The following is a 12,205-nucleotide window of genomic DNA, read 5'->3' on the forward strand; positions in this document are numbered from 1 at the left end:
CCACCTCATCGTTTCTACCGTCACTGTCCATTCTCTCAGCTGCACTGACCATACAGGAGCCCTACGTAGTTCTACAATTTACAGATTGTAGACCATCTGATGCACTGCATCCTTTTTGGGGATTTTGGTGGTGGATCATTCTCAGTGCTGCCGTAACCCTGATGTAGTGGTGATGGTGCGCTAGTGCATGTTGTGCTGGTACCAGTGGATCAGACACAGCAGTGCTGCTGGAATTTATAAAGCCCTCAGTGTCACTGCAGGACTGAAAATTGTCCACCAACCAAAAATACCAACGAGGTGTCCAGCAGCACTGCTGTGTCGGATCCGCCACCACGTCATCAGTGTCACTGCAGCAATGAGAACGATCCACCAGCCAAATCATACCTGCTCTGTTGGGGTCCTGATCATACGACTAAGTGAAAGGTGGTAAACAAGTCTGAAGTGCACCAGATGGGCTACAGTCTGTATTTATAAAAGTACACTACTCTATGGTCAGGTGCTGAGAGAATGGACAGTGAATATTGACACACAAAAGCAGTAAATATTATGATATGACTGTGTATGGTTAGGGATATACATGAGTTAAAAAAAATTGCCTGAATTTTTGGGTCACAGGAAAATACGGACGTGAGAAACGTAAAAGGAAGTTTAAAGAACTTGAAATATGATGTTTTGGTGTTTTATTTTTGTTCAAAAGATTTGAGAAACGGGAATACTCCATAAATTAAATTAAAACCTGAGGAAACCTTGGAGTTTTAATTCTACTAGAAAGTGTAAAAAGGAAGAAAAAAAAGATAAATAGTGGAGAAAAGCCAAAACAAACGGGAGCGGAACAGAGCAGCCTCTCCCTCTCGCACGCGCTTCCAAGAGCCCAGTGAGTCAAGGGCGTGACGTCAGCGCCGCTCGTTTGCATATGTGAAAGTGGAGAGCGCGCGCGGAGCGGAGCGGCTTTCTGTGAATCCTCGGCAGGTCGCGCGCCGCGCAGATGCCTTAAAAACAACAACAACAACAAAAACAACAACAGAAAAACAAGACGAAGAGCAGGAGCGAGGGAGCGGAATCGCGCGTGGGTCGCAGGTAAACCGCCGAGCGCCTCGTGTGTTTATGTCTGTGTGTGTTTTATTGGATTCTCCGGCAGTTGGAGCAGCGCGAGGCAAAGCGTGGTTTAGAGTGCAGCGGGTTTGAAGGAGGCTCTAGCGCTTGTTGATATTCTGACGACTCGGTTATTTTTCCCCCCAATCTCATTCCCACGTGCGAGCAAGTGGCTCCAATCGACGCACATCAAATGGCAAACTGTTGCCGCCGCCGCTCGGCTCGTGCACGCTCGCGCGGGCAGGTGGGCTGCTGCTGCCGCCGCCGACACTGGAGTCAGTGCTGCACGCTCTTACCGACGTGAGCTGACCGTCGCCTTATCTGCCCTTGGTTTTCATTGGGTACCACTTTGTAAAAAGACTCGTTTATAAAGAGTTTATAAACAGTTTATATGTGCTTTACAAACGTTGTTTTCATGTAACTAATATTAACGATAAAGATGTGTATGGTAAGTCTGTTATAACGTGAGTAATAAATTAAGATGTTTTTAACATACCTTAAAATAACGTGACAGTTTATTTGCTTATTTTAACATATTGAAAATGTGTTAAAAGTGGTATGCGCAGAAGTTGTTGCCCATTTTATATTTTATTGTGTTTTCCCAAAATGTTAATCTCCCTGTGCTCCACCAATGTGCAGAGATCTGTTGTATTTAAATTCGCTGGATTATTTTTACTTAGTGCCAAAACATATGCTAGTTAACATATCTGATCAATATTACTGTGTAAAGAAGCAGGCTGAGTCAGAACCCAAAGTAGAGCTGAAGTGTATCAGTGAAAATGAATGTGGGCTAACTATCTGGCAAGCAACAGGTCACTGCTATCTTTCGGTTAAGTTTTACAGCTGCTTTCTAGTGTATTTAAAATGTTCAGCTGTCTAACAATAATAAAGATTTAATAAACTAATTATGAAACATTTACAAACTCTGGTTACAGTGGTCTCATTTTAAAGTGGTTCCATTCTGTTTTTCTGACTGTGTTAAAGGCTCTGATATTGTTTCATCTTTGAAATGACTTGTGTAATGTTCCTCTTCCAGAAGAGTCTCTGAAAACCAGGTGCAGTCCAAGTCCGGCGTTATTTCACTGGGCTCACTTTATTGTAGCCTGCTGAACTCGAGTGAGCCAGTGTGTTTACATACACAGGGTTAGTCATGTGACTGGAAATCTAATATGTGATTATGAAATCCTTTTGGAAATCATGCCAGTTACACTGCTAAACGATATCAGACTCCTGAGGAGAGCGTTAACACGTGGTGTCCAGTCAGAAATGATGTACGCTGTGTTACCTTAAATGACCTTTGCCCCTTTAACCATTTTTAGAGCAAATGCAAGACTTCCATTCACTGCTTTGAAGCACATACTGAATGCTGTTAGTTTAGTATGGTTTCGTCTGGCGAGCAGCCCTTGTAAACAGTGCTGTTGCATAATTGCACGTAAACTCTGAATGTGCTGGCTTTATGAGCGCTGCTTGACAACAAGAAGTCCCCTTAGCACTTCTCAGAATGTCATTCATTCCAGGTAGGTTTAAAAATAACACTCTCGGCGCTGCCTGGGACGGAGATTAATGAGGTGATTTGGTTGGCTGTAGATGGTTGCAAATGTTCTTAACCTTCTGTGATGCATGAGAGTGGTTAACGCCATGTGCCACTGCTTTCCTTCAGACTGAACGACGGCGATTTCAACGAGAAGACGAAGAAGCGCAAGGGCAACCGCCGTGAGATGGTTTGGTCAGTGTTGCTGTAATGGATTTGACCAAAATGGGCGTGATCCATCTCCAGAACCCCGGCCACCCCACCAGCCTCCTGCAGAAGGCCAACCAGATGCGTCTCTCGGGGACACTGTGCGACGTGGTCATTATGGTGGACAGCCAGGAGTTCCATGCCCACAGGACAGTACTGGCCTGTGTCAGCAAGATGTTCGAGATCCTGTTCCACCGCAACAGCCAGCACTACACTTTGGATTTCCTCTCACCAAAGACCTTCCAGCAGATCCTGGAGTATGCCTACACTTCCTCGCTTCAGGCCAAGCTAGAAGACTTGGATGACCTGCTGTATGCCGCAGAGATCCTGGAGATCGAGTACCTGGAAGAGCAGTGCTTGAAAATCCTGGAGACCATCCAGTCATCAGAGGAGAACGACAGAGACATTAACATGAATGAGAACGGCGCTGAGGACGAGGACGAGCGCAGGATGAAGTACCTGAAGAGCGCCTTCATCTCCAAGAAGCATTCCATACAAGAAGGAGGCTATGGTTCTGCTGCACGCCATAGGCTAGCCCTGGTCAACATGGTGGACAAGAAGCCTTCGGTGTCAGCACCTCTAGGACTTCCTACCATCAGCCACTCCAAGGCTGCTGTGGAGAGTCTCATGAGCATTGGTCAGTCTCTTCTAGAGGGCACCATGCAACAAGGGATGGCTCCAGCTCAAGGATCTTCTCCTCCGTTGCTGGACAAGATCAAGACAGAGATGATGCAAGTGGACGACGAGTACAGCCACGAAGTCAGCTCATCCAGAAACGGAGACGGGGTCATCGATTCAAAGCAGCACAGGGGCACCCCAGGGACCCCCACGAGAGGCAGTGTCATCACCAGTGCTCGGGAGCTCCATTCCGCAGACGGTGCTCCCGAATCGTACAGAGACGCCAGCCAAGTGGCGCAGGCCAATGTCGCCGCTCTGGCCGAGTCACATTTTGCCTCGCTTTACTCCATGCCAGCCGGCCATAAAGCTGAGGGGCTGCTTCCCATGCCTGTGTCCGTGCCCTCCTCGTTGCACATGCCGCCCACTCTCGCCATGTCCATGGACTTCAGTGCCTACGGGGGGCTCTTCCACCAGAGCTTCATTCAGAGAGAGTTCTTCAGTAAGCTGGGCGATTTCACGGCAGCAGCCAAACATGAGGCCCAGAGCCCCAAGGAGCGCTGCAGTGTGTGTGACGTGGAGCTGCCAGACAGTGAGACTGCCGAGCAACACAGGTGGGCCACTCTCTGCTTACTCATTCAGTAGTGTCAAAGATACAACATGAAGACATAGGTTTTTCTGATTTAACCCTTCTTCCTATTGCAGTTTTATTAAATGGTCTTAAAGGGCATTCTTAAAGGGCATTCTGCATAAGTAAAGGAACACTAGATACGATTTATTGTTTATTTATTTATTTATTTATTTATTTAGCACCTGGGGCTCCCACTTAGTGTAATTCAAAACTGTACTGAAATCAGTGTGGAGGGAAAGGGAGAAGATTCGTTTCCTATCCTCACCTGAAAGTTACATAGTGCAGTTTCTGCCGTGCTGAGCCCAGAGTAGCAATGACAGAGATTCTGTTCTCTCGATAACAGGACAGTGAATAATCACAATGATCCTGAAGCTGTAATTTTAAGGTAAAGATTTTACAAAGTGTTCCTTTAAGTGATCAAGATGTAAAGCAAAGTTATTCCAAGTGTGGTTTGGTGGTAAATAAGCTTATTATAGACTCATGTTTAATTCCAATGGTGGTGATAGGAAGCAGAGTTACTGATTTTTGCTACTCGGTCATGACCATTGTATGTGTCTATTTATTTATTTTTATTTCATTTTATAGGTATCCAAAATATTAATTTAATATTTTATGTCATTTTGAAAATGAAAATCTGAACCAAATGGCTACAATTTTGCCTGACCACATACTACACTGAGCTCTCGACCATGAATGGATTTTTTTTTACATATCAGTGATCTGAGGGCTGTAAAGTATAGTAAAACAAGATCTTAGCAATCAGGCTTTGTGTTAACAGCCCTTTCATGTAATACATTTCTGTGAAGGTGGTGCTACACGTAAGGTCCTTGCCACACAGCTCCTGTGTCCTGGGGTTGTGGTTTCAAATCCCTCCTCAGGGCACTTATTATTGATGCCGTAATAAAGCTCAGATATATGGTTCAAATGGCTGCGGAATCTGTAGAGTTTTACTTAGAGACTACGTGACTCATTTGGAACTGAGGCTATGAAGATGGGTTGAGACACGAGATGCACACCATCTACCTCTGACCTTGCCTAATTAGTGGATTTATCTCTGACCTTGCCTAATTAGTGTGTCCATCTACCTTTTGTATAAATATAATCAATGGACACTCCTGAGTGAAGGTCTGTTTTCACAAGCAATGTGAGGAATTTCTAAAACTGGACCCTCAACATTTCAAGATCAGGGTCGGATAATCTTTTTCCGAAGTGCTGTAGGTCAAATGTGGCTTCATTTGAGACAGTTCCGAACACTTTGATATGAATGGGGATCAAATGCATTTAAAGAAAGCCAAGTAGTATTTTACCTTAAAATTACAGCTTTCAAACCACTGTGATTCTTCACTGATCGGTAGAACTATGTGCTACTGTGGGCACAGTCACTTTACTCTCCCTCCTCCTCGATTACAGGACAGTGCTGTAAAAGTGAATTACACCCTGCAACTCTAGGGGGAGCTCAGGAGTAAAAATACTAAATCTTGCCTAGTGTTGCTTTAAAGACATGTTTAATCATGTATGTGAGATTCAAGGTCATTTCCTTAGACCCCAGAATGAATTGTGTTGGGATTTCCCTTGTACCATAAATGTAACTTTTAACACATTCAGGAGCTTTAAATTACCCACAGGTTATGGCTGATGTGTTGGGAGTTCTGCTGTTGTCTATAATTGTGCTGTTGTTTCACCAACACCATGGCTTTTGATCCTCCAGTTTGGCGTGTCTTTGTATAAAGCCCTTTGAGGTTTTGGAACTGAAATGAAAGTGCTGTGTAAACAGATATTAGTTATTATTATTGTTATATTATAATTATTAGAAATGAGGCTGTGTAATTATGACCACAGTTCGTACGCTAGTTGATCCTATAAGCCAGGGCTCAGTTGTGTACCAATATGTGGTATCAGTACAGCAAAGTTTTGAACAGGCCTGATTTAAACAGGTATATATATGTAGTACATTGTCCAAAGCTTGTGAACACTTGCTCGTCCAACACTTCTGAAAGCGAAAATATGAACTGATTATTGGTCTCTCTTTGCCGTGGTAACAGCTTCCTCTGTTCTTTACTGCTGCACGTGATGTTGGAACATTTCCATGAAGATGTATTTAGATTCAGCCATAAGAACAATTAGTTAAAAAAGCACAGTGCTGTCAATTAAAAATATTTTCAGTACGTGATTGATATGTTGTGCTGTAATTACGAAATAAACGTCAGATAATTATAAGGAAAATGTTATTGTATGTGTGTATAGGTTTCCTCCGGGTGCTCCAGTTTCCTCCCGCAGTCCAAAAAAAAACACATTAGTAGGTGGATTGGCGACTCAAAAGTGTCCATAGGTGTGGGTGAACGTGTGAGTGTGTGTCGCCCTGTGAAGGACTGGCGCCCCCTCCAGGGTGTGTTCCTGTCTTCCGTCCCAATGATTCCGGGTAGGCTCCGGACGCACTGTGACAATGAACTGGATAAGCGGTTAAATGCATGCTACCATTTTATCTTGTGCTCTTCACACACAAGTGAAGACACGTAGCCGAATTCAGTAATTAAAATGATTATCTACCAACATGGGGGTATGTCGTGTATGTAGTTACATATACACTACTACTTTTTTGGAGATTGATGCCCACACACACACACACACACACACACACACACACATATTAGAGAAGCAATAGCCAGTGAGAAGCACTTGGAAGCCCTTATTAGCATCCTGATTTGAGGTAAACCTTCTTCAGCAGGAAACACCAGCTGTTTAGTGCCACTGACCCTGACCCCCACTCAGCCCTTCTGAGAGCCAGTAGCCAAACTCTGTCAGCTGGTGATCCATCACAGAGACCCAGGCTCTGCTGGACGCATTAGAGGCCCGTTTCCCTTGCATTTAACTCAGCCGTTTGAGTGACGTTTACTTCTCACAGGTTATTTCTTACACGTCTACCCCAGACATCAGCGAGGTAATTTCCACTTGCCATTCAGAAGAATCCTTTTTTTTTTTTTCTAAAAGCTTGTGCTGTTCTGGATTTATTCTGTCCTATATATTTAGGTTTAATCTCACAATAACGCGGCTTTAGAATGTGAGTTATGATGTGTGAAAAATAGACTTGACAGCTCCTGAGTGGCTCGTCCAATAGAGCCGTGTTCCCAGAGCAGTCTGGCGGCTGGCTGCGGCACGTTCGTGTCCAGACAGAAAAAAAAATGGCAGGATCTGTCTCTGTCCCCACGCTAAAGTGTCTGACACACACTGACAGTTTAGAAACGGTGCTCTGAAAAGATGGGGATACTCAGAAAGGCAAGCTTTATTTATGTTTGCTTGTTTGCATGAAATGTTTTAATTATATTGTCTTTGGAGGTCGTTTAAAGACTGTTTAACAGCTGAAATGGAAAACTGGTGTTCTAACTTAATCTCCTTGTCACTTCCCTCCAAAGCCTCTGTCAGGAACGTTAGGGCACTGTGTCTGAAAGTTTGTAGGCATGAAATGTATTAAATAAAAAATAAAAAAACATAAAAACATGAAGAGGGCGGCACGGTGGCGCAGCAGGTAGTGTTGCTGTCACACAGCTCCAGTGACTGTCTGTGAGGAGTTGGTGTGTTCTCCCCGTGTCTGCGTGGGTTTCCTCCGGGTGCTCCGGTTTTCTCCCACAGTCCAAAAACACACGTTGGTAGGTGGATTGGCGACTCCAAAGTGTCCGTAGGTGTGAATGAATGAATGTGTGTGTGTGTGTGTGTGTGTGTGTCTGTGTTGCCCTGTGAAGGACTGGCGCCCCCTCCAGGGTGTATTCCCACCTTGCGCCCAATGATTCCAGGTAGGCTCTGGACCCACCGCGACCCTGAATTGGATAAGAGGTTACAGATAATGAATGAATGAAAAACATGAAGATACAAATTAGAATAAATAATTTGAAGGTGAACCCATTGTGGACACTGTTTCTTATGTTCTGTTTTGAACAAAACGTGTGTAATCTATCCCTGTAGAAAAGTATAATGCAGAATTGGCAACCCTGGACCCAGCTGCATATGCAGGGGTCAAAAGCTCCTCAGCACTGGGTAGTGAACAACGCGAATGTGTTCGGGGCAGCCATGGCTGAGTGGTTATGGAACTGTTGCCGATTCCATCCCCAAAGCCAGCAGGTCATGACTGAAGTGCCCTTGAGCAAGATACCTAACCCCCAACTGCTCCCCAGGCGCTGTAGCTAGGGCTGCCCACTGCTCCGGGCATATGTGCTCACTGCCCCCTAGTGTTCATTAGTGTGTAAATGTGTCTTTCACTGCATGGATTGGGTTAAATGCAGAGAACAAATTCCTCTGTGTGCAAGCACAGTGGCCAATAAAGTGATTCTAATGATTCTTTGGAGTGATGGCACTCCATCCAATCTCTTTGGAATGAATTGTTGTGGCGTTTACGATCCTGGACTAATCATCCAACATCTTTATCTGACCTGTTGGTCATTGTTCCTAAAGCTAGACCTACATAAGCCTTTCCTGATAACTGACTTGATAACCTACATAAACATCTAGATCTCCTATCTTGTTCCAGCAAATTTCAGTTATGATAAATGCTGCTTTAGTGGGTTTCACAGACTTTACTGATGTTTGTATAGGTATATCATGTATGTTTTTCATGAAAGCTTTATGAACGTTGACCTATAATAAACGTCTACCTTAAATATAAACTGGTTAATAATGCATGCTTTCAGTACTTGTGTAGTCTCTTTATTTGCTGCTTGGTACTCATTACACTGGCGGCTGATAAGATTCAAAGGCTGTGTTACTACTTGCAACATGCGGGCAGTTTTGGAATGGAGAGATAGTTATGTAGTGTAACGACAGGCTGTCAAACAGAACTGTGTGTGTGTGTGTGTGTGTGTGTGTGTGTGGGTGTGTGTGTGTGTGTGTATTTATCAGAGGCAGATAACCCAGTGTGGCTTTGAGTTTGCAATGGACTGATAGTGACTTCTCCCTCCTCCTGATGCCAATAAAGGCCCTGCGTGTGCTGTGGATTGCAGCATACCTGATACTCACTCTCATTCATTCATTCATTCATGCCTTCCCACAAGCCAACTGAACCCACTGACACCAGCGTGGCCTCCCTGACTCAAATACATACACACACACACACACACACACATACAAACACACACAGCAATGTCTCAGTCAGTCCCTGTATAAACCTAGGGCAATTTCTTGCTACCACATGCAGTCATTTTTAGGCTCAACTGACAAAGCATGTTACAGTGTACACCTGTAAAACGATGTAAACTGGGAGTTGCTCCAGATAAGATTTTTCCACTGGCTTTATTTTGTTCAAGTTAACTTCAGTAAATTCTTTGAACAAATGAACCAAAAGCCAAATTATATTTCAAGGAGCAAAATACATTTTTTTCCATCTGCACAGTTACCTTTTAAAAGTTAATAAAAAGCAACACTTATTTTTTCATAGTGTAATATGAAATATGTATATTATTCAGGTAATAATAGGAAATAATCATTGACAACAGAAGAGCCACAAAGGTGTCAATTTTTATTGCTTATATAAATTTTCCAATTTTTCAAAGTATGTGTCCATTTAAGGCTGTACATGGAATTTAGTCTAATGCGTGCATTATTGTAATGTAAAGGAACATGCCATAAACAATTCTGTCCATTCAAATATTACTACTAAACTTACCAGCTTTAAGAAGTGTCTGATCAGACTGAGGGATGGGCTGGAACTGTAAATGAAATGGCTGATGTGAAATTGTTTTGTCACAGACACACTATACATACACAAAACAGATGTGAGGACCACGAGGGAGCAGCCAGCCAGAGCATCACTGGCTAGAATTTTGTCATGATTTGTGCCCGTTTTGCTTCTACTGGTGTTTTGTTCTTGTGTCAGTTTACATGTTGAGATATTAGAGTTTAGATGTGTAGGTAGTCATTGTTTAAATCTTACATTATGCAATGAACTTGTAGTTTTCCTAAGATAAAGAAACTGGAAAGGTTTTTTTTTGTTGTTTTGTTTTTTGGGTTTTCTCCCCACCCACATGTTCAAAGTTGCCCTGGTCACACCAGGTTTGAAGTCTGTGAATTTTCTCATGAAATTCCTTTCATTTCAATGAGATTTCCAGGAACAGGTGAAGTTAGAATAGACAACCTCCGTGGCGAATAAATTTCTCCTATGAAGATTTGCCAAACTTCAACTTTGGTAAACTTCAACATGCGAATTCGTTTCTCTGACCAAGAGCGCCACTGCTCCAGCAATGTGACCTGTGACCTACCGTGTACTGTCTCAACTCTGTCTGAGCCAACAGGGAGGAAATATTGAATGCTACGGTATAAAATAAAAACAGGAGATATTATGCAACTCTTTGTGCAAAAGTACAAAATGCCACAGAAGCATTGAGTGGTACACCATCAGTTGGGTTTTTATTTATTTATTTATTTATTTATTTATTTTCTTCTTCTTTTTTCATAGTGCTCTGCATTGAATTCAGTCATGCTGGAACGATGCTGCTCTCTGTTTAAAAATCCAAAAGTCTGTCAGTTTTCCTTATGTCCTTATATATAAATTTCTCATCGTATTGGACACTTCTTCTTGAAGTCCTTGTCAAATGTTGAACTGGACAATATGCTATTAGTTATGTGGCATTCATAAATAGCACAGGCCTCTTTATGTTTTGATCTTATGGAAACTGTCGTGATGCTCATGAGTTCCCAGCGCCAGGCACTGAGGCACTATGAGCCCATATCTTGATTTGGACTCTGAAGCCTGTCGTGAACCCAGCCCCCCTGAGATGTGAGACGAGTGGCAGTTCACAGAGTGAACAACTGCTAGACGATTTAACCCATCAACTCCTGACTGCTGAACAAGAACGGATGTTTAACCTCATCTGACGTCTGATGCAGAGTGCTTGTGAAAGCCTTTGAGGCCTAGGAGGGTCAGGTCACAGTGGTCAGGCTCAGGAGCTCCAGTACTTACAGCAGCTCACCTTTTGCCCCATTTCTCAAGGGAACTCAAACTCGTAAAGTTCAACTTGCAAAACGGCAGTGAACTCTTCTTCAAATATTCAGAAAGTGAGTAAGTGTCTCGTAAGTCTAGTGCGGTTTAAAGGAGTCTGAATATTTACCAGTAATTAAAATCTTAATGTGGCTATACCTTAAATTTCAGTGACCACATCCTACGAAATATATTCTGTTACTATATGGCATTTCAAAGCAACTGCCTATTGGCTGCTCAACTGCATTTACATAAGGTTGATAGTGTTTAAGGGTGGCACAGTAGGTAGTGTCACTGTCACACAGCTCCAGGGACCTGGAGGTTGTGGGTTCGAGTCCCGCTCCAAGTGACTGTCTGTGAGCAGTTTGGTGTGTTCTCCCTGTGTCTGGATGGGTTTCCTCCAGGTGCACCTGTTTCCTCTCACAGTCCAAAAACAAACTCAACACTCAAAAGAGTCCGTGAGTGTCTGTCGCCCTGTGAAGGACTGGTGCCCCCTCCAGAGTGTGGTCCTGCCTTGCACCCAGTGATTCCAGGTAGGCTCCGGAACTCAGCATGACCCTGAACTGGATAAGCGCTTACAGACAGTAAATGAATGAATGATAGTGATTTAAAATGAGACACTATTGGGGCATGTTTTTGTTAGTGTCAGCTTATTGAATCTCAGAAAAAGTAAATATTATGAAAGATTGTGTTTATATTGTGATAATGCTAATAATTATAATAAGTTTTTTTTACAGATCACTTTTTTATGTAAAAGTATCTCAAAGTACTTTACAGTTAAGGAATAAATTTAAGAAATAAAAGTGAGGACACAACATGAATAGAAAGAATAAAACCACCATGATTATAACATTATAATAATAAAAATGAATATTGAAATAAAATTACAATAAATCAAATTTTAAAAAAAGTATTTTATTGTATGACTAGGTTAAAATTACTCAAATAATTAGACGTGTGATGGCCATTGTGTATCTGGAAAGCCTCTTTAAAGGATCAGTCAGTTATTTTCTCCAGTGATTCTTCTGCGGATTATGATGCAGCCATTATACTGACACTTGGTGATCTGGAGGTGTCAGAGACTTTGTACTTACCCTATTTTTAATATTGCTCCCCCCATTTTAAAGTGTACCTGCTTTATTAAGGAATACAAAGTAATATGATTCTT

At 42.7% G+C, this 12,205-nt stretch overlaps 1 protein-coding gene across 1 annotated transcript in view; it reads left to right on the top strand.

Annotated features, from left to right (window-relative positions):
- The first annotated feature begins 938 nt into the window (after positions 1-938).
- Positions 939-12,205, top strand: part of zbtb16b (zinc finger and BTB domain containing 16b) — a 74,864-nt gene continuing 63,597 nt past the window's right edge. The window contains exons 1-2 of the mRNA XM_066662602.1: positions 939-1,077; positions 2,753-4,059. Of these exons, the coding sequence (XP_066518699.1) occupies positions 2,834-4,059 (1,226 nt within the window). The 5' untranslated portion in view covers positions 939-1,077; positions 2,753-2,833. The remainder of the gene's footprint in view (positions 1,078-2,752; positions 4,060-12,205) is intronic.

This window comes from Hoplias malabaricus, chromosome 1, assembly GCF_029633855.1.
Source record: "Hoplias malabaricus isolate fHopMal1 chromosome 1, fHopMal1.hap1, whole genome shotgun sequence".
Classification (NCBI taxonomy): domain Eukaryota; kingdom Metazoa; phylum Chordata; class Actinopteri; order Characiformes; family Erythrinidae; genus Hoplias; species Hoplias malabaricus.